This window comes from Typopeltis vanoorti, chromosome 15, assembly GCF_054136105.1.
Source record: "Typopeltis vanoorti isolate ZY-2024b chromosome 15, IOZ_Tvanoo_1.0, whole genome shotgun sequence".
NCBI classification, from domain to species: Eukaryota; Metazoa; Arthropoda; class Arachnida; order Uropygi; family Thelyphonidae; genus Typopeltis; species Typopeltis vanoorti.
Genome location: NC_143563.1, coordinates 22,214,054 through 22,238,077, shown reverse-complemented (window position 1 = coordinate 22,238,077; position 24,024 = coordinate 22,214,054). Strand labels below are relative to the sequence as shown.

At 33.2% G+C, this 24,024-nt stretch overlaps 1 protein-coding gene across 1 annotated transcript in view; it reads left to right on the top strand.

Moving 5' to 3' along the window:
* LOC150098486 (eukaryotic translation initiation factor 3 subunit G-like) overlaps positions 1 to 24,024 on the top strand; it is a 72,467-nt gene that overhangs the window by 5,515 nt on the left and 42,928 nt on the right. The window contains exon 3 of the mRNA XM_090404642.1: positions 7,284 to 7,372. Coding sequence (XP_090260768.1) covers positions 7,284 to 7,372 — 89 coding nt within the window. The remainder of the gene's footprint in view (positions 1 to 7,283; positions 7,373 to 24,024) is intronic.

The window sequence follows — 24,024 nt, the reverse complement described above, 5'->3', positions numbered from 1 at the left end:
ATAAAAAAGAGATATAAACATTTATTATCGTATAATAAATAATGATACTACAACCAATAATTATCAGAAATATCACAAATAATAATATCAAAACAATGACTTATCTGTAAGCTCACATTCACGCTGTCACTCCATTACCACTTGGCAGATCGATTGTTCTTTTCTTACTTCTGAATGCTTCATTCTCTGCAAACAGTGGCATAGTTTTTCACATTATTCCCATTTGTACAGATAATTTCCTGATAACAAAAATATTATACAAACCTGAATAATATATGAACTTATGCAAATTAATTTTTAAATAATTATATTTGTTTTCATGTAATTTTTGGTATTGAGAGAAAGCAATTCCATATAAATATGTATATTATCATAACCTTTGATAACCTTTGACATTTTTTAAATTTATTTTCTGGAAGTTATGAATGACTTATTTTGTAGTCCTAAGAGAGTGATTCTTAAAGCTAGATGCTTTACTTCCAACAGTAAGGTATTATGGTTGTAGAGGTATCTGAGTGAATGGTGGTATAACCTTTCACCTCGTTCCCCTCTATACAAATTTATATGCACGTGTGTGTGTGTATACTCTATAAATATAAAGTATAGATATAAACATTTATTATCGTATAATAAATAATGATACTACAACCAGTAATTATCAGAAATATCACAAATAATAATATCAAAACAATGACTTATCTGTAAGCTCACATTCACGCTGTCACTCCATTACCACTTGGCAGATCGATTGTTCTTTTCTTACTTCTGAATGCTTCATTCTCTGCAAACAGTGGCATAGTTTTTCACATTATTCCCATTTGTACAGATAATTTCCTGATAACAAAAATATTATACAAACCTGAATAATATATGAACTTATGCAAATTAATTTTTAAATAATTATATTTGTTTTCATGTAATTTTTGGTATTGAGAGAAAGCAATTCCATATAAATATGTATATTATCATAACCTTTGATAACCTTTGACATTTTTTAAATTTATTTTCTGGAAGTTATGAATGACTTATTTTGTAGTCCTAAGAGAGTGATTCTTAAAGCTAGATGCTTTACTTCCAACAGTAAGGTATTATGGTTGTAGAGGTATCTGAGTGAATGGTGGTATAACCTTTCACCTCGTTCCCCTCTATACAAATTTATATGCACGTGTGTGTGTGTGTATACTCTATAAATATAAAGTATAGATATAAACATTTATTATCGTATAATAAATAATGATACTACAACCAGTAATTATCAGAAATATCACAAATAATATATCAAAACAGTGACTTATCTGTAAGCTCACATTCACGTTGTCACTCCATTACCACCTGGCAGATCCATTGTTCTTTTCTTACTTCTGAATGCTTCATTCCCTGCAAACAGTAGCATAGTTTTTCACATTATTCCCATTTGTACAGATAATTTCCTGATAACAAAAATATTATATAAACCTGAATAATATATGAACTTATGCAGATTAATATTTGAATAATTATATTTGTTTTCATGTGATTTTTGGTATTGAGAGAAAGGAATTCCATATAAATATGAATATTATCATAACCTTTTGACATTTTTAAATTTATTTTCTGGAAGTTATGATTGACTTATTTTGTAGTCCTAAGTGAGTGATTCTTAAAGCTAGAGTCTTTACTTCCAACAGCAAGGTATTATGGTTGTAGAGGTATCTGAGTGAATGGTGGTATAACCCTTCACCTCGTTCCCCTCTATACAAATTTATATGCACGTGTGTGTGTGTGTGTATACTCTATAAATATAGATATAAAAAAGAGATATAAACATTTATTATCGTATAATAAATGAATGATACTACAACCAGTAATTATCAGAAATATCACAAATAGTATATCAAAACAATGATTTATCTGTAAGCTCACATTCACGCTGTCACTCCATTACCACCTGGTAGATCCATTCTGTTCTTTTCTTAATTCTGAATGCTTAATTCCCTGCAAACAGTAGCATAGTTTTTTGCATTATTCCCATTTGTACAGATGATTTCTTGATAACAAAAATATTATATAAACCTGAATAATATATGAACTTATGCAGATTAATATTTGAATAATTATATTTGTTTTCATGTAATTTTTGGTATTGAGAGAAAGCAATTCCATATAAATATGAATATTATCATAACCTTTGACATTTTTTAAATTTATTTTCTGGAAGTTATGAATGACTTATTTTGTAGTCCTAAGAGAGTGATTCTTAAAGCTAGATGCTTTACTTCCAACAGTAAGGTATTATGGTTGTAGAGGTATCTGAGTGAATGGTGGTATAACCCTTCACCTCGTTCCCCTCTATACAAATGTGTGTGTGTGTGCAGTGTTTTTTTTTTTGTTAAACAATAAGTGTTGGTATATTCATTGCTAGCAGGAAAAGTTGAAAATTTCAATGATTTCATATGTCATTGTTAATGAAGGTGCCGGCACCCTGTACCATTGTGAACCATCTCAAAAAATAAAAAAACCACCACAATCTTAAATAGTGTAGTTAATGTGTGGCCAAGATATTCAGTATTAACTGCACTGAGTGAAGCATTAATATAATAGGCTTCAGTATAATGTGTTCCGAACAGACAGTTACTGTATTAATGCGAAAAAAATAATTTGACTGGTCCTTAAGAGGCATTATTTGATTTAGTGAACAATTTGACACTATAATTTTAGATTTTTGTTCTGTTGTTAGCCATTTGTTTCTTTACATATCCTTATTTGCATATAAAGGAATAATAAGTTGCACATAAAGTTTGTAAAGCAGCCACATATTTGCTGCAATCCTGAACTGTTGCTGGATATTGAATGTAATAAACGTGAATATTTGACAACTTTTCAGAACTCTCGGAAACATATTTTTTTTTATTCTCCTTAAATTTGCTTTAATATAAAATGTAATAAATATAATTGCCTTTCTGGTAATTATAATAAGTACTGTAATATAATTTATACTAATTATATGAAACGTGCACTGTTTGAAACCACATTATGCAAGTTACTGATGTATATATTTTGTTTTGTTTGAAATGTATAATGGAGTGTGAAAGTTTTCATGTTAATGTTTTAGTATTTATTTCAATATATACTCTTATCTTTTAGAATGGGGAGAAACTTCAATGTAAATGTGAATATTACATAATCTAACTTGTTCTTCAAAAATTAATTTTCTGGAAATTTTGAATAACTAAGTTTTTAAGGGTAGATGCTTTGCATCCAACATTTATTAGAGTAATATTATTATAGTGGTATATGAATAAATAGCAGTATTATATTCATGGCTGTTTCATACTAAGTGATGACTTTACTGTTAGTTTTAAATATCTTCTGTATTTGAAAGGAATGATTTCAAACATTTCAGAAGTTAAGATTCTTAAAATTAGCATGATTCTAAATTTTTAAGAATAACATTACTTCTTTCTATGTACAGCAGATACTTAAAGCACTCTTAGCATGTCACGTCATTTAGAGACCCATTTATATAAGATCTGTTTACTTGAGTTTCTGTGAGTTTAAGAGTAAATCTTTGTGAAGTATAATAAATTATGTAATTCACTGTGAATTTGGAGAATTTTAATGTTTTAATAATTATATTTTTGTGTAAAATGAAAGGGAGATGGTAAATCCCATTTTATTATATAGCCAGGTACGAAACTTGGATTAAAATCCATAGCGTTTCAGGCCAAAACTATTGGCGGGCCCAAGTGTAAATAATCACTTGGGTAGTACAACACTAGGGCAACTCCATGCAAAGGTGGAGCAAGCTCCGTCACTAACCTTAATATTCTCTCATAATGTAAAACACAGCTCCTAAGAGATGTATATATACTGTTTTACATTATGAGGAGAGGTCACTACCCAGACCGGTTTCAACCTTTTTTGAGGTTCATCAGTGAGTAGGTAGACCTGGAATATCAAGGTTTTAAGTGAACCAAACTTACATATACCTCTACTATCAAATTGCCGAAGTGGTGTACTCCTATATTGTTAATTACTAAGATAATGAGCCGAAAGGCTATTTTACTGGCGACATATGTTAAATGAAAGGGAGATGGTAAATCCCGTTTTATTATATAGCCGGATATGAAACTCGGATCGAAATCCATAGAGTTTCATGCCGAAAAAACTATCGGCGGGACCAAGTGTAAATAATCACTTGGGTAGTACAACACCAGGGCAACTCCATGCAAAGGTGGAGCAAGATCTGTCACTAACTTTTTTCGGCATGAAACTGTGGATTTCGATCCAAGTTTTGTACCTGGCTATATAATAAAACGGGATTTACTATCTCCCTTTCATTTAACATATGTCGCCGATAAAATAGCCTTTCGGCTCATTATCTTAGTAATTAACAATATAGGAGTACACCACTTCGGCAGTTCGATAGTAGAAGTATATGCAAGTTCGTTCACTTAAAACCCTGATATTCCAGGTCTACCTACTCACTGATGAGACCTCAAAAAAAGGTTGAAACTGGTCTGGGTAGGGACTTCTCCTCATAATGTAAAACAGTATATATACATCTCTTAGGAGCTGTTTTACATTATGAGAGAATATTAAGGTTTGCGATGGAGCTTGCTCCACCTTTGCATGGAGTTGTCCTGGTGTTGTACTACCCAAGTGATTATTTACACTTGGGCCTGCCGATAGTTTTTTCAGCGTGAAATTCTATGGATTTCGATCCGAGTTTCGTATTCGGTTATATAATAAAACGGGATTTACCATCTCCCTTTCATTTAACATATGTCGCCGGTAAAATAGCCTTTCAGCTCATTATATTTTTGTGTGTTTCCATGTGATTTTCAGATTAGAAATAAGTCATGAATATGAATATTATGGTAACATTACTATTTCCATAAAACAGTTTATTGCAAGTTGCAAATGATATATACTTTTGTACCCTTAACTAAGTGGCTCGTAAGCTGGTTGCTTCATTTCCAACAGAAAAGCAGTTAAGGTAGTATGTATGCCTTTACTAAAAATAGTTCTGAGGGAGTAGGGAACATTCTACAGACCACTTACCATATCGGTTGCTCATCAGAGCAAGCAGTATGGTAAATGGTCTGTAGAATGTTCTGCTACCTCCCTTGCACATTCTTGCAAAACCCAAATTGATATCCCATATAATCCCACAGCTGTATTTACGTTGAGATTCTGCAATATCCTAAAAACCTCCAATTTATCCCGCTCTGTTTCCACATCAGTCTCCTTCACGCATATCATAACAGTAACCTCACTTGAATGATATATCCTTGCAAAGTGGTTAATCAGTAACTCAACTATTTTATCTGCTTTTGTCATCCCATCACCATCAGCACTCATTAAGATTATAATCTTTCATAGTCATTCTTCCTCTTACTTGCCACATAACAGAAGAACTTTTCTTTGACCTGCTTGGTTAATTCTTCTCATAATCTGGTTTTGTCTTTCTTGTCTGACCCTTGTATTGTTCATGAGTTTACTGGTCACCTTTCTCCTTTATACACTCCAGTTTTCTTCATCTACAACTCATGCTTAATGATATTCATCTGTCTGACTCCTACCTGATTAATCCTCCTTACTTTAGGTATACAATTTATATTGCTTCCTCTAGGTGCCACTTACTATTTCCCATGCACTACTAACATCCTTCTCTTGCAGGGGTTTTGCGCCATGGCACAGATTCAAGCTTTCTCCTAAGCTTGTCATAACCATCTGCCTTGTAGTTCCACATATATCCCTTTTTGACAGAATATTCATGTTTTACAATTTCCAAAATCAAGACTGCATGGTCACTTTTGCCGATCAAAGGTAATATGGCCATCTTTATCCAGGCTCAGTACTCTCACACTCAGTCCCCTCCATCACATGCTGCCTCAATTATCTCTCAATAGATGTATAAATTCCATTTCCTTCGTGCCACATGATCTTTCTTCCTTCCAGTCTATATCTCCATAGTTGAAAATCCCCATGCCTGTAGCAATAGCCAGCTGTATATTTTTCTGGCTGACTTTGATTTCACACCAGATACATATACTAGCTGAGCCATTCCGATTTTCCGAGGTGAACTTATACTGCCAACAGTTCACTCCAGGTTATTTACTCGAGTATTTGGTGCTGGTGCTTTCTTTATAGTAGAATTGTAAGCATTATAACACTTTGTAAACATTAGAAGTTTCATTATCCTCGACAAAATAATTAAATTGTCAGGACTGCTAACTCGAGAACATGCTATATATAACTTCCCATGTCCAAAACAATGGAAAAAAACTAAATTACCTACTAATTATAAAAACTACTAATAAATGTTGACAAAAACACTGATATTAATATAATGATAGTAATAATAATAATAATAAGAAGAAGAATGGTAATAACGAACTTTGCAAAATAGGGACCAGATGTTAAACTGCAGTATGGTAAGGTGAGCTATTCAACACACATATACCATGAATGGGATGCTTCTGACTCATGCCAGCTCTTCTGTGAGCTGCTGTGTAAAGATATATCTTTATAGTATTGCAGCATGTTCTTCTCTTCTTTTGGTAGAGTAGTAAATAAATATTAAGTTATAAATAGAGCTGTGATAATGTATTTGGTGGTGTTCCTATGTAGGAACATTTCTCACAGATCTCTTGCTAATGTATTGGTAGATAAGTACTGCATAATAAAGCATAACTTAAGAAAAAAAAATTCTCTATTTTTGCATGTTCATTAGATGCAATGGAATTAGCTGTATGATTTTTCTTGTTTGCATTTTGCTTTATATGTAAAACTCATTAAACATCTGATATCTTTATAGTTTAGTACAGTTTTACATCATTGTATGTATAAAAGTTATGAATGAATACATCCTTAGCTGTTTATATAACTGCTGAATAGTTTTGACTTTCACTATATTCAGATATTAAGAGCATGATGATATCTTAAGAATTAGTGACATAGTTTTCTCCTCTTCATGAAAGGATTTTCTTAGTTGTGCCAAGTTTTTGTGATGATGACAAAACCTGTCTCTGTTGAGTTTTTTTCCTCTAGATGGGTTTATTTTAGAGGGTGCTATTAACTGAATGTTTAAGAAAAGAATAAAAATTACTGGGGAATGATTTTTTTTTTTTTTTTTTTTTTTTTTTTTTTTGTGGTTTTAAATGAAGTGAATATAGATACACAAATAAATCAGTATCATTCAAGTATATTTTATTTTATATGTTAGTAACATATCGGTATTTTGCATTATTGTTGATTTGGAGGAATTACTTTAATATACCAAAGTTGTTTCTTTCTAGGAGGTTTAACACCTGCTGGTGAGGTTTTAAATGAAAATACTAAAGTAGTAACGGAATATAAAATTAATGAGGATGGCAAGAAAGTGAAGGTATGTATGTTTCTCTTGTTAGATGCTACATATTAATGTTTTTCCATACCAGACATAATTAATAGAAAAGGTTCTCTCTTAGATATGAAATCAATTTCCATATCACATTTAAATCATCATTCAAAAAAAAAAAAAAAAAAAAACCCTTGAAAATGAACAACACAAATTACCTATATTCCCAGTAATGAATTGGTAGAATGAGTAACTTAGCTGCTTTATTTGTAAAAATCTCGTATAAATGTTTTGCTTATTATATTTGTTTTTTTACAGTTTTATATGTTTAGTGAAAATTCTATTTAACGAGGAATAAGTTTTGTTATGTGATAAAGTAATCTAAAAATATACATATATATTGTATGTGATTTGTTTGCATTTAGTATTGCAATTATATGCTTAGTATTACTGGAGCCACCATGTGATTAATCAGTAGCGATACAAAAGGAACTTAATTGTAGTTATAAGCAGTAAACTTGCTTACTGAATATTATAATCCTTAGGGAATAACACAGCAACGTTCTATGTTTATTATTTGTAAGTTTGTGTTATAGTACTATTCGTATGTCACTATTGCTGTAAAATATGCAAGTACTGTAGCAATGGCAACTACGTGAGTTTTGCTTTGAATCTTGGTAATGGACATGCACATTAGTTGTTTTTTTAGAACTTCTGTCGCTGGGTTACAGAAGAAATATTAGCAAGTAAGGAGTAGTGAAGCAAGGAAAGAAAACCGAAAGAGGTCTAATAAACTACCAAGCTAATGAATCTCAGAAGTTTTCATATGCATCTTTTATTATTCTCCAAGGATATGGAACTCCGAAGTTGATAATTGAAATACAGTATAATACATCAAACCTTTGTATATGAGAATATTTTGTGCTTAATGAAGGGCAAGTGACATATGTTCCAAGGAGCAAATGGAATCTGGTAAAAAAAAAAGTGCCTGTATTGAAAATGCATTTGGAACTGCTCAATTAATGTGTTCCTATTGTTTGAATGATTATTCTTCATGCATACCTCAAAGAAATTGAAAGATAGATGCATTAAGGAAACTGGAAACATACTCAAGTATATTGGTCAAGTGAGATTTTAAGCCATTGATTTAAGGAAATAAGAGAGACTGAATGAGTAAGTAAAAAATTAAAGGAAGATATAGTGAACAGTGATAAAATGGATGCAATAAAAGAAATTTCCATATGGCTAAGTGAGACTACAGAACTTTTAGCTGAATGCTATGTTCATTTTATTTTGTAAAGTATTGTGTTCTTTTAGTAATATTGAAATATTATAACTAGTTGAGTACATTTTGTGAAATCATCTAATAGCTAATCAAATCAGAGATGAAAAGTAATAAACCAATTTGGAAGAAAGTTATTGAGCAGAAACTGGTTACAAGATATTGTGGTATTAGACTTTCATAATATCTTCTATGCTCCTTCAGGGTATATCTAATAAAATAATGATGACACTGCATAATTTGGAAGGATGAATCTCAGATGATTGGACCTGAGCTTTCCTTGTACCAAAGTTTATATATATAAAAAAATGTTATGGAGAAAATTTTGTTCAGTGAATGTTATGTTTTAAAGGAACATGCACAGAACAGAATTTAACTTCTATATAATCTCTCCTTGCTGCAAAGACATCATCAAGGAAAGAAGAGAACATTCAGAAGTTGACAACATTCAAAGCATAAGTCACAAGACAAGTTGTGTAATATGTGTTTACTTGCTCATGTCTTGGTTACAGGTGAGTGAACAGGAGAATAATTCTTTCAACAATACTTGGGCCTTAAGGTTTCATTTCACAAACATGATAACATGAGTAAAGTGAATAATGTTTAATAGCCATATATTTCATCCTGAAAATTATAGGGCACCAGGCAGTTGAATACAAAGTAGAACACAAACAATGATTATTTAAAACAGTAAGAGCTTGTGATGTTATATGAGAAAAATGGAAATGAATAACAGAGGAAACATAGTAAGTATTAATTTAAAAAAATGCGTGATTCCATATTTTCAATAGTGAGAGGTAGTTATTCTAATTCATTCAGCACTTTCTTTAAACAAACATTCGAACTTAAGGCAGGAATGATGGAATTAATGATCAGAAAATGATACATTCCTCATTAATTTTACAATGGAAATAGAAAAAGAAAACAAACTAGCTTTCCTGGACATTATATTCAACAGCAGTCTGCTTACTATCCTTCTCAGAAGATTGGAATTATAAAGACTTACATTGTGCTCACATTGTATACTCTAAACCACAAGAACTAGGCATCAAATAGTATATATATATATATATATATATATATCAGTGGCTTCTCAGAGCAGACTATACGACATATTTTTGATTCCTATAAGCCAAGCTCAAACAACAGTGAGGCAATACGAAGAGCTCCTATCCCATACATTTCTGGAATTGGAACAAACTCTAGAGCCCTTAAAGTAAAATCTAGTAGCCACATTCATTCCTTTCAACAAACTGTCATCATGGTTCCCATCTTATGGAGACAAACAATTCCCTCTCACTCTTCACGACATTTATCAAGTTCTGTATGACTTATCTTTCTTACTTCGGACAAACTGGATGTTCATTGGAGAAAAATCCAAGAACATCAGTCATATCGTTTAATAGGAAATTGAAGAAATCTGTGCTCTAGGTTTGGATACTTGTTTAAAGAAAGCGGCGAAGCCTTGCTCTACCATCCAAACCTGAATTGGAATTGACTACTTTTATCGAAGATATAGGAGAGTCTTATTCTATTAAAAATTCTTATTAAATTTTTTTAAATAATGCTTTTTGAATGTCGAATAGTTGTTCTTAACATGATGTTAGGGCCTCCCTCGATGAGTCTATCGACTCCTTGGAGTTGCCCATAATAATAATAAATAACCCATCGTTTTGGGTTCTACTTTGTATTCACCTGCCTGATGTCACAGGTGACTGGTAATTTTCAGGTTGAAATATATGCTCTTTGTTTCCTCTAAGCTGTGTGCTTGTACAGCAGTCAAAAATGATTTAATGACTAGCCACTGCATGCATGAAATTTTTGCTTTCAGAATTTCTAATTTTACAACTTATAGCTCTCACAATTTTACAGTTTATAGCTAGACAAAAAAAAAAAAAAATGGACAACATTAATATGAAAAATATTATGTTAGTGCATTAAACCTCAAAATTTTGCTATTGAAATGGAAAAGAATCAAAAATTTGTTTTAAATTTGAATTCTGGACAAATGTGCTGAAACAACAACTAGACATAATTTGTTTATAAATTGCATGTATATTCAATATTTAAGTAGCTGAAGGAATAAGCATTTAGCTTGCTCTTATAGAAATATTTAGCATGCATTGCACAAGATCTTTTTACCAATTTTAAGCATATCAAATTAAGAGTTTGTGGCTTGTCACTTTTGCTATTGTGAGCACAGGCTACTGCACACACTGAGTCTGAGACTGGAAACTTGTGCACAAAATGTTTTTCATGAACTAGGTTGACAAAAATTCAAGAAAACATTGATGGCTATTAAATGTATTCACTCTTTTATGTGTTGTTGTATTAATTTGTGAACCAAGAGAATACACTAGTAGAACTCAAAGGGAAACAAGGTCAGATTTTGTAATTCAGATATAAGGTTATATAATTCAGCTCTTTGCTTTATGCGGATGATGTTATACTTCTAAATAAATCCGCTACAAGTCTGCAAGATTCTCTGACTAAATTGAATAACTGTTGTAATAGATATGGTATGCCGGTCAGCATTAAAAAGACAAAGACAATGAAAATAGGCAGAATCATTGAAAATGTCAACTGTGTTGTGAATGGAGAACCTGTGGAACAAGTAAAACATTTCAGCTACTTAGGCACGATTTTTAGTGAAGATGGTAAATTAAATATAGAAATAGATAACAGAATCAAAAAAGCTGGTATGGTGGGAAGTCAATTGAATAAATTCATATGGAATAAGAGAGAAATTAGTCAGAACACTAAATTAGCTGTATACAAGACAGTGTTCAAACCAGTTTTAACTTATGGATTTGGTCAGAAGTAAAACACTTGACCAAAGTCTGGAGACCACAGATATGAGAATCCTGAGAAGGATTATAAGCATGAACAGATGGCATGAATGGCAATATCATATTAAAAATGAGGATATTAGGAAAGAACTTGACATTGTCAGCATCCAGGAATGCGTTAGCAGGGCTAATCTCAGGTGGTATGGTCACTTGAACAGAATGGGCGAAGAAAGATTTGCAAAACAAGTGTTCTCTGCCAGGTTGGCAGCAAAACGACCCAAAGGAAGACCAAGATATAGGGGGATTGATACGGTACAAAGTGCCTTAGACTATAGAAATATAAGATCTGATAATGTTGGAGTCTTGACAAGTAACAGACTGATTTGGAGGAAAATTGTAGATAGGATGTTAGTAATGATGTAATTTTTTTTATGTAGTACTATCATATTCTGTACACCCCTTGAGGGTACATGGCAGGAATTTGATGATGATGGTTATATAATTTATTCCTCATTATAAAAATGGTGAACAACTGAATCACTCCAGTCAGTCTAAATTAGTTGTCTGTTCCTTGAAACTTATAAAACTTTACAAGATTATCTTAACCGTTTAATTGCATGTCCATCTCAAAGTTTTGGGAAGCAATCAAAATTAACTGTTTATTATTATTTATTTATATTTTGATTTTATGTAATAGTGAATGAGTTATGTAATCAGTTTCCTGATATTAGTTACATGGGGTATATAGGATACCATGATGGTGCTACATTATTAATCTCCTATCAACAATTTTCCTTCATATTAGTCTATTACTCGTCAGCACTCTAATTTTGTATTACAGTTTAAAAGAAATAAAGTTATCATGTCTCTAATATTTCAGTTTTCTAGGTTACTCTGAGTGAATTAATCCACCTTAGATATCAAACTCCTGGGTAATTTTCCTGCCATCCTGGAAAAAATAAAATGTTTTGTTAGCCTTTCCTCTCTCATTCTGTTTAGTGCCCCCAATACCACTTAGATCAGCTCTGTTTATGCATTCTTGAATGCTAATAATATCAAATTCCTTTCTAATATATTCATTTTTTAATAAGATTCTGTCACTGATGCCACCTGTTCATTCTGATCTTTCTCAGAAATGCTGCAAAGGAGGTTCACATAGTCAAGTGAAATTATAGAACATTCAGTTGAATGTTATGTTTAATTTGTGTTATATAGTATTTCATGTTATCTCTCGGGTATGAATTTTAAAGAGAGTGAGAGATGTTTTGTTTGAGCTCATGTATGGCCATTTTAGATAATAATTATCCTGTATATTTAAATAAAATGGTGAGATCTTTCTGAGCAATAAATGCAAAATGTTATATTCAGGCAATGACAATCAAGGAAAAGGAGTAGTAGCCATAGTATTCAACACAAAATATGAGGCTAATCTTGAATGGCAGGCAGTCTCAAGTAGAGTGATGTGGGTGAGAATGGGGAACTGGACAATCAGACTTATTTGTGCCTATGGTCCCACAGAAGGTTCTACTAAGGTAGAAGTGGAGGAATTTTTGATGCTTTAGAGAAAGCTACTGACACAATGAAAAAGGAAGAGTTGGTCCTTGTTGAGGATCTAAATAGCAGAGTAGGAAATGATTGTCAGATATACAAAAATATTTTGGGAAAATTTGGAGAAAAGAGCAAAGCTAATAATAATGGCAAATACCTGTTGGATTTCTGCTCAGGACATGGACTGGTGATTACTAACACCATGTTCCAACATAAAAATGTGCACAAATTCACATGGAGAGAAGAGGCAAGGAATAAGAAGTCTCATTGACTATATGTTATTGTTGATAGTGATGTTTTCTCCCTGGTGCAGGACACCAGAGTGTACAGAGGATTTGAAATTGGGAGTGATCACTATTTAGTCTTGAGCGGGATAAAATTGAATTTCATGTTGAAAATAATAACATGTAAGAAAGTTTTAAAGCAAATAAAAGTTGAGCAGCTCTCAGATGTGAACTGTAGACTAACATTCACAAAGATTATTGAAAAAGAAAATGAAAGAGTTTGAGAACAGGAACCAAACCTTGGAGATTCAGTGGCAAGCCCTGAAGAAAACTGATTGATTCAGCCAGAGAGGCATGTGGTGAGGTTGTCTGGAAGGATAGAAAAATCAGAACTCCATGGTGGACACAGGAAGTTAAAGAGGCAGTGGAGGAAAAGAAGAAAGCATATCAAAAGTTCCTGGCAAATAAGTCAGCTTTTGATCTTAGAGAATACAGAGACAAATCTAAGAAAGCTAAACACTGTGCGAAACTAGCTAAACAAAAGTCATGGGAGGACTTTAGCAAGAACATAGAAAATAAATATCAAGAAGGTGGTAAGATATTCTGGAGGTTGTTGAAAAGCTTAGAAATGGAGAAAAGAGTGCTGTAAAAGGAGTTAGAGATGATAAAGGTGACATGAAAATGGGAGAAAAAGATATCCTTGAAGTATGGAGTAATTACTTCGAAAAATTGCTAAATGAAACAAGCAGTGATAGCACAGTGGTAAAAAAACACTCAACAGGCATACAGTTAGGAATACATATCCATACTTTAAGTAGAAAAACCAGTTCCGAGAAAGATTAGAGGCGGGAACAGATGGCATCAATGGCAATATCATATTAAAAACGAGGATATTAGGAAAGAACTTGACATTGTCAGCATCCAGGAATGCATTAGCAGAGGTAATCTCAAGTGGTATGGTCACTTAAACAGAATGGAAGAGGAAAGATTAGAAAACAAGTGTTCTCTGCCAGGTTGGCAGGAAAACGACCCAGAGGAAGACTAAGATATAGGTGGATTGATACTGTACAAAGTGCCTTAGACGATAGAAATATAAGATCTGATAATGTTGAAGTTTTGACAAGTAACAGACTGATTTGGTGGAAAATTGTAGATTGGAAGTTAGTAATGATGTAAATTTTTCATGTAGTACTATCATATCCTGTCCACCCTTTGAGGGTACATAGCAAGAATTTGATGATGATGATGATGATATTTTAGTTTTGAAGGCAATGCACCATAATGGGCATGAATCTGAAACATCCTAACCAACCACAAAAAAAAATAATAAAGTTATAGATGTAAATGTTATCTTACTCTTCAACTGACTATAATTAAAAGATTGTATAATATATAGAGGAATGCGGGGGGGGGATTAACATACTGATGCAATCACTTGACAGGTATAACATAGCTGGTGCAATCACCTGGAACAGAGGGGAGGGATTTACTCTATAAATGACTATAACTAAAAGGTTGGATATGTGAAGCAGGTTGGGGAATTAACATAACTAATGCAGTCAGTTGACAGGAATATCATAACTTGTGCAATCGATGGATATAATGGTGGAGGGGATTCACAGAAGAGCAGATGATGATAGCCAGCTTCAATTGAGATATGAAAACAGTGCAAAGAGTTATATTTCTTTGGAGTGTTTTTTTTTTTTTTTTTTTTTTTTTTTTTTTTTTTTTTTTTTTGCATGCAGCAGATATAGCATTCTCAATCTGTATGCTTGTGGGGCGGGTGTGAGAGGATATGGGAGGAAGACTAATTTGTTAATCGTTTTAGCATTTTAACCATTAGATTGGAAGATGTGATGAATAAAGGAGAGTTCAGCTGTGAGGGAAGTCTTGTTGGAATAGGTTGGTGGTTCTGTTGCCAGAGTAGATCATGCCCTGGGGCAAACAATTAAATATTGCCTCTGATGGGATTATAAGACAAAAATATAAGAAAATGTCCAATTGCTATTTTGTTTTTATTACAAGGGAAACATTGATGGAAAACAATTACATAATAATAATAATTAAATATTTGCTCCACGGGGATATCACACAAAACTTTATAAACTCTTCTACGTTTATTTATACTATAAATAAATGTAGAAGAGCCTGTATCGATATAGTTGCTAGATTGAACAACCAACCTTTCTTGGGTCATTGCTGTTCGCAAATAATTTGTAATCAGTTTTAGCTTGAAAAATCTTCTTTTCGCAATTTTTGTAGCGATGGCGCCTACCTCAATATGGCTGAACGAGCACCCTTATTAAGCCGCGCCATGAGGCAGGCTGCCTCTATTCTACACCTTGTTGACGGTACTGACAAGGGTTGTTGAGAGGGGAGGATGATGGGTTTGTGTATATATCTACCTGTGAGGGTGGGTTTTCTGTAAACTGAGAAAGTGTGCCATTGGGAATTAGTGTATCTTGATAAGGCAGACTATTGTCTTTTTCTATAGTGAACTGGATTCTGGTGGGTTGGCTGTTGAGGTGGAGAAGGAAAGTGTCTAATGTGTCTGAGCCATCTGGCCAAAGAACTCGTTAAACAGTGTTCAACATTGAAGCTCAACTGCAATGTTGACAGAGTTCTGAGGGAAAATTAGGATAGGCAATGTGCAGAATCATATAAAAAATGAAGGTATTAGATAAGAACTTTTAATGTTCACGAATGCTTAAATTGAGCTAATCTAAGACTGTACAGTCAATTAATTGGATGTGAAAAATGATTAACAAAACAAGTGTTTGAAGCAAAAATGGCAGGCCACTCAAAGGAAGATGAAAATATTGATGAGTTTATGCAGTTCTTTAGGAGATCAAAAAATAGCCATCTGAGATCTAGCTTGTAAGAAAATTAATAGGAAACTTGTAATATCTTATGCTACCTTGATGTTGTATACTAAAAAATAATCTTGCCAACTTTTCATTGTCTTAGTAATTAATTATCCACTGGCTACTAGAAGAGAAAGAAGAAAAAAAAACATACTTAATTCTTCATCAAATTCCTGAGTATACTTTCAAATCGGGATAATACAGGATAATATAATAGTAATACATAATACGTTACATTATTTTACTATCATCTATTTTGCTCCAAGTCAATATTTCTTGACAGGACTCTACTATAACCAGACCTTATATTTCACACTTCTGACTACATCAATTCACATAGATTTCTCTGTGTCATTTTCTTGCCATCCTGGCATGAAACATTTGTTATTTTAAACTTTCCTTCTCCCATTCTGTTTAAGTGAACAGTACTATTTTAGATTAGCTATGTTACCACATTGATGAATGCTAACAATGTTAAGTTACTTTCTGATATCATCATCATCAAATTCCTGACATGTACCCTCAAGGGTACATGTCAGGAATTTGATGAAAAATTTACATCATTACTAACTTCCTATCTACAATTTTCCTCCAAATCAGTCTGTTACTTGTCAAGACTCCAATGTCATCAGATCTTATATTTCTATCGTCTAAGGTACTTTTTACCGTATCAATCCACCTATATCTTGGTCTTCCTCTGGGTCGTTTTCCTGCCAACCTGGCAGAGAAAACTTGTTTTCTGATCTTTCCTCACCCATTCTGTTTAAGTGACCATACCACCTGAGATTAGCTCTGCTAACACATTCCTGGATGCTGACAATGTCTAGTTCTTTCCTAATATCTTTGTTTTTAATATGATACTGCCATTGATGCCATCTGTTCGCACCTCTAATCTTTCTCAGGACTCTAATATCTGCGGTCTCTAGTCTTTGGTCAAGTGTTTTACTTCTGACCCAGCTCTCAGATCCATAAGTTAAAACTGGTTTGAACACAGTTTTGTATACAGCCAGTTTAGTGTTTCGACTAATTTCTCTCTTATTCCATATGAATTTATTCAAATGACTTCCTACCATACCAGCTTTGTTGATTCTATTCTATATTTCCATATTTAATTTACCATCTTCACTAAAAACTGTGCCTAAGTAGCTGAAATGTTTTATTTGTTCCACAGGTTCTCCGTTCACAATGCAGTTGACATTTTCAACGATTCTGCCTATTTTCATTGTCTTTGTATTTTATTGCTGACCTTCATGCCATATCCATTACAACAGTTATTCAATTTAGTCAGGGAATCTTGCAGGCTTTTAGCAGATTTATTTAGAAGTACAACATCGTCCGCATAATGCAAAGTGCTGACATTAATATCTCCAATTCTGATATCATGTTTAATACCACTTTCCTTCATAATGTGATCCATATAGATAATAAATAACAGAGGGGTAATGTACATCCTTGTCTCACACCAGATTTAACATTAAACCATCTCCCTGTATATCCTTGAATTCTAACTGCTGACTTGCAACTCAAATAAAGACTAAGCATTGCTTGATATAATGCCCTATTGACACCATATAACTGTAGCGTATTGAATAGCTTCTCTCTTAACACCTTGTCATATGCCTTTTCCTGATCGACAAAATTTAAAGGTTAGGTTAGGTTAAATACAGATCTTTGTTATATTCCCATGCTTTCTCAACTATTTGTCGCAAAGTGAAGATCTGATCCTGACAGCCTCTATTTGACCTGAATCTAGCTTGTTCTTCACCAAGCTTTTCTTCCACAATTCTTCTCAATCATTTCTCATATATTGGCATAAATCTTGCCAGCAACACTCAGTAGGAAAATACCTCTGTAATTCTCACATTCAATTTTATTTCTCTTTTTATATATGGGTACTATCAGAGCTCTACGCCAATCATCAGGAATTCGTCCCTCTGTCCAGCCGTTCTGAACTATACTGTGCAGCCACTGTAAGACTTTTATACCACGTACTTCAGCATCTCTGGTTGAATATCATCTACTCCTGCTGCCTTTCCACATTTCAAGCCTTTGATAGCTCTTTCTACTTCAAGTATGGATATGTATTCCTGACTGTATGCCTGTTGAGTGTTTTTTACCACTGTGCTATCACTGCTTGTTTCATTTAGCAATTTTTTGAAGTAATTACTCCATATTTCCAGGATATCTTTTTCTCCCGTTTTCATGTCACCTTTATCATCTCTAACTCCTTTTACAGCACTCTCTCCTCATTTTCTAAGCTTCTTCAACAACCTCCAGAATATCTTACCACCTTCTTGATATTTATTTTCTATGTTCTTGCCAAAGTGCTCCCATGACTTTTGTTTAGCTAGTTTTACACAGTGTTTAGCTTTTTTACATTTGTCTCGGTATTCTCTAAGAGCACAAGCTGACTTATTTGCCAGGAACTTTTGATATGCTTTCTTCAGGGTTTTCTTCATGGCTTGCCACTGAATCTCCAAGGTTTGGTTCCTGTTCTGAAACTCTTTAATTTTTTCTTCAATAATCTTTGTTCACATCTGAGAGCTGCTCAACTTTTATTCACTTTAAAACTTTCTTACATGTTATTCTTTTCAATATGAAATTCAATTTTATCCTGCTCAAGACTAAATAGTGATCGCTTCCAATTTCAAATCCTCTGTACGCTCTGGTGTCCTGCACCAGGGAGAAAACATCACTCTCAACAATAACATATAGTCAATGAGGCTTTTCTTATTCCTTGCCTCTTCTCTCCATGTGAATTTTTGCATATTTTTATGTTGGAACATGGTGTTAGTAATAAACAATCCATGTCCTGAGCAGAAATCCAACAGGTATTTGCTATTATTATTAGCTTTGCTCTTTTCTCCAAATTTTCCCAAAATATTTTTGTATATCTGACAATCATTTCCTACTTTGCTATTTAGATCCCCAACAAGGACCAACTTTTCCTTTTTCATTGTGTCAGTAGCTTTCTCTAAAGCATCAAAAAATTCCTCCACTTCTACCTTAGTAGAACCTTCTGTGGGACCATAGGCACAAATAAGTCTGATTGTCCAATTCCCCATTCTCACTCACATCACTCTACTTGAGACTGCCTGCCATTCAAGATTAGCCTCATATTTTGTGTTGAATACTATGGCTACTACTCCTTCTTTTCCTTGATTGTCATTGCCTGAATATAACATTTTGTATTTATTGCTCAGAAAGATCTCACCAGTTTTTGTCTTTTTTTGTTTCAGTCACCCCTATTATGTCGATTTGGTACTTATCTAATTCTTCAGCTAGCTCCATTTCTGCCATTCAGGTTTCTTATGTTGATAGTACCGATCTTTAACTCTGGTGATGTTGATTTGGGGTGTACTTTCAGATTTGAAATTCTTATCCTTGATATATTGATATCTTCAGTTTTAATATAATTGCTATTGACACCATCTGTTCACTCTCCTAATCTTTCTCAGGACTTAGGTCTTTGGTTTTTGACAGCTGTTATATTTCTAACCCAGCTCTAAGATAAAAGTTAAAATTGGTTTGAAGACCGTGTTGTAACTGCTAGTTTAATGTTTTGGCATTTAACTATTCCATATAAATTTATTCAAATGGTAATATGTTGGTATCAGCTTTCCTTCAACAACTTGTTTAGATGACCAAGACAGTTTTCTTACTGCAAACTGCTCGCCACATGGCTCTTCTGATCTGGGAAAGGATATCAGAAAAATCCTTGTTAGTTTTGATATTAATAAACCTCCTGGTATCGCTCTGGTTGAATTCAGAACTTTTGTTCCAGAATTACCATCCTATATCACTTATATAAGCTGCCATATCCTTCTTGAATTTACCCAACAACATGGAAGCAAACCTTTATCTGGACAATACTAAAAAGGGAGATGAGTCAGCTGTCAAATTATCCCATCACTCGTAAAAGTGATGGAGAAGATCATCTTTTATAAAGTTCTGTATTTCTACTACCTTACTTTGTCTTTGGTCTTTACTTAAAACTTTGTGAATGGTCGACTGCTGCCATTTATATATTTCTTCTAGATCTTATATTTTCATGCTCTATAGTCTAACATATTTATTTGTTTTACGACTGCACCAGTTAGACTGTATTTTGAGTGCAATATTATAAGATTTTAAACTAAAGACAAAGCAGATATTGTTATCATTCCCCGCTTATGCTAATCTTTATCTTTAATTAGTTGTGACCTGGTTATACTTAAACTTTATCTTATGCAGGTTCAAATTTTTCAGGATAGTGCATTGACAGGCTCAGTTCAATGTGTTGTTCACAAACCATTTAATTAAATCAAAAAGGAATATTTATACAGCTTGATTCACATTAGCATATATATACACAATTGCATTACAATTCTTAGTTATTTTAGCTTTTAAAACTAATTCACAATCTAGTATACCTTAAGTAAGCTTAATTCAATATCAGTTTACATTATCTTATTGTACCCATAAACAGACACACTTGATGTATGTTCTTGTTCAGAATTATCACATATTATCTCACAAGTCTCATTCAGCAGTGCCTTTTACATGAATGTTTTGTTTACACATAAGTGCTCTTTGTTTTTCTTTCCTGTCAAATTTCTTCTTTGTCTGAGTCGTCAATTATTCCATGCTCTATAGGACTCTTAACATGGCAGCAGTGTGCAGCTCTTTCCTTTCGATTCCCAATATCGGACCTTATGTGCTAGTAGATCCAAGTAAGAGAAGGTGAAAACCATAAGACAAAGTCCTTCTTGGCGATTCGTCTTATATAGCAGTACTTCCCAAACTGGGGGCCATTAGTTTTGTTGAGGGGAGGGGGGGGGCGTGAAATAATGAAAACAAATTTAAAACGTTTTGAGCCTAAGTGTGTGGCATGTCAAATGTGTATATAAGTTGCTAAAAATATAATATTTGCATTGATTTTTGCAATATTCGCTATGTATGTTTTGTATTGAATATAAATACAAGAAATATTATAATAATATATCTGTATTACGATTTTTTTTTCGATGGGGGCCATGAAATATTTTAATTTTTCCAAGCGGGCCTTTACATTCATAAGTTTGGGAAGCACTGTTATATAGGCTGGACTTTCGTTGTATGCATGTGCACATCTCTCAAAACCTCCATATATGGTCATGTATGGACATTTGAACATGATGACATCATGCTTTGCATGTCTTTTGAAATTACCATATATGGACATGAGTTAACAGTGTTACATAATGACGTCATGCGCCACTTATTTTAACAAAGGCTCATGGTTAAGTTATTACAAATACAAGATTATTAGAGACAAAGTTTGACATTTTCTTTAAGTGCAATCTCCTTAGAAAAATATGTAAAAGTGATCATGATAACTTACATAGTTACATATCATGAGAGATTTTACACATCAACAACCAACATCATTACCTGGAGATGCATCAGTTAATCATGATCAATTAGATTCTGTCATTCTTGCTCTAGAACATTCTTACTGACTTAACCACCTTTGGACACATATCATGGAAAGATTTGGAGAAACTCATCTGATCACTCTTGACATCTTAGAGGTTTGATTTTGTCTGTCATTGAGGCTTTCTCAACAAGCTTACTATTTTATGGTCTCCCTCCTGACCTTTGTGATTGGATTGCTAGCTTGCTCTGGTTATTCTTTGCATGTCACGGTGGATGACTTCTCATTAGATTTATCAATGCTGTAGTAATCCAGGATTTCTGTATTCTCACTTGTTTTTCCTTCTTTCTTTGGCTTCAAATCCATTCATAGTTTTGCTGACAGTTTGAGAAACCTTGTAGTGCTGAGGTGATTGAAGCTTTCAAGATCTGACATAACCAGTGTCACGTGGGGAGAAGACAACGGAGTACATTTCAGTGCTTTAAGTGATATTATCATTTATTCCAAGAAAAGTTACAAAATAAGAGGCTGTTCCACATAATAGATACTAATTTGTTTACCAATCTAGGCATTATTGAAGAGAAACACAGGTAAAAATGTTTTTATTTTATTTTATCAGTATATTTATTTTTTGTTCATATTATTGATCAACCTTGAGATTGAACATTCTGAAAGTTTAATATATTCAGGCTACACTTTTCTGCCATTTTAATTGCCAATATGGTTGGCTCTAGGTGGATTCCCTAGAGTTAATATCCCACTGTGGACATGGATATTTGTAAATTGTTTGGTTGGTAGATAAATTTCATTAGCTGATGTGAGATTGATACCTGCTTATTGGAAGAATGAAATATCTTGAAATGTTCCATTTTTGGGCTAGAATAGGTTACTAATTATCTGACCCTTAGGCCACCACAATACTAATATGTTATAGGTTTACAGCCTATGTTTCAGATTCACATAAAAATTGCCTGTGCTAGACACAAGATTGCAAGATTTCAAAAGAGAAAAGAGACATGATTTGGAGATAGGAGAGCAATTGATGAAAGTTTTAAATACAACATATCTTTCATTGCATACACTTTTCTGCCATTTTAATTGCCAATATGGTTGGCTCTAGGTGGATTCCCTAGAGTTAATATCCCACTGTGGACATGGATATTTGTAAATTGTTTGGTTGGTAGATAAATTTCATTAGCTGATGTGAGATCGATACCTGCTTATTGGAAGAATGAAATATCTTGAAATGAAGACTATCATGATAGGTTTGCAAAAAAAAAAAAAAAAAAAAAAAAAAAAAAAAACATTAGATCAGGGCCATTTCTTTTCTGGAAAATTTAATATCAACCAGTTATTTGTCATAATTTCTATCCTTGTTAACTCACATTGGATCTTCTTGCTTATCTCCTCTACTTGTGAAAACTGAAGTAGTTTCTTGATTTGAAGACCTACAGATTGTATACTTTAGGAAATAGATAAGCAGACAGTGCTTCCATGGCTTAGTCTAGTAATGACATTAATAGAATTTGATTGTGGGTCTTTCCTATCTAGATGTGAAGAACTGTAATAAAGAGTCGTCTGCACCATTGTAAAATCTAATTATGTATTTTATATGTGTTCTTTAAGTTTTTGATTGTATACCTTATTTGAAATATATACTTATTTATCTTGTTTATTTCAACTCACTTAACTTATTATACTTAACAGTTGTGACTCCGTTGTTCTTAATCCATTGCTTGAATTAGTCTAATACAAAGTTAATTCTTTCTTTCAATTCGACCCCCCCTTTTCTCAATGTCATAATTATGCTTAATCACGTACACGAAATTCTATAACTTAGGAATTGCCTCTGGCAGGAGTCAGTCCCTTTGTCTACACACCAAGTGTTCTTCTATATTGATTTCTGAAAAATTTATTTAATTATGACTGTGCCATCAGAAATTGCAGATAAGACTTAATTATCCTTCCATTAAAAAAAAAAAAAACTCAGCAAAGCATGGAAATATCTCTCACACTTATCACAATAATTGTCAAGCAGCACGATATTCTATTCTTCAGTCGTGGCTGCTTATCTCCCTAGGTCACACAGGTTCGGTCTTTTATGAGAAGTGCATTGGTATATAGGAATCAGGCAAGTTATTTGACAAACAAAGCAATTTATTCATGCTAATTAAAGTACAAAAAAAATAACACTAAGCACACAAACTTTTTCTCTGGCTCTGTACTTCTCAGCAATATTAATGTAGATCTAAAATTATCCAATCTAGTTCAACAATTCACCTTTAAGTAAACAGGCTAAGGTAATATTTGTGCCTACACTTAAGTCATGCTACATAACAGACCTACACATACTATGCCACAGGCAAGCTTAGACAATAAATGACATTATGCACATTAACTTTCACCTTGTAACAACGCTATCTTATCTCACACAACTAAGCAAGTTAATTCTCAATGGTTAGCTAATTGCCTTCAGTCTTGAAGTAATACTAACAATAAACAGCTACAGCAATCTTTGCCACAATTTCTGCCTCTAGTTAAATCACATATAATTGGTATTTAGTCATCTAGTCCACATCAGTAGATCTTTGAGATCTT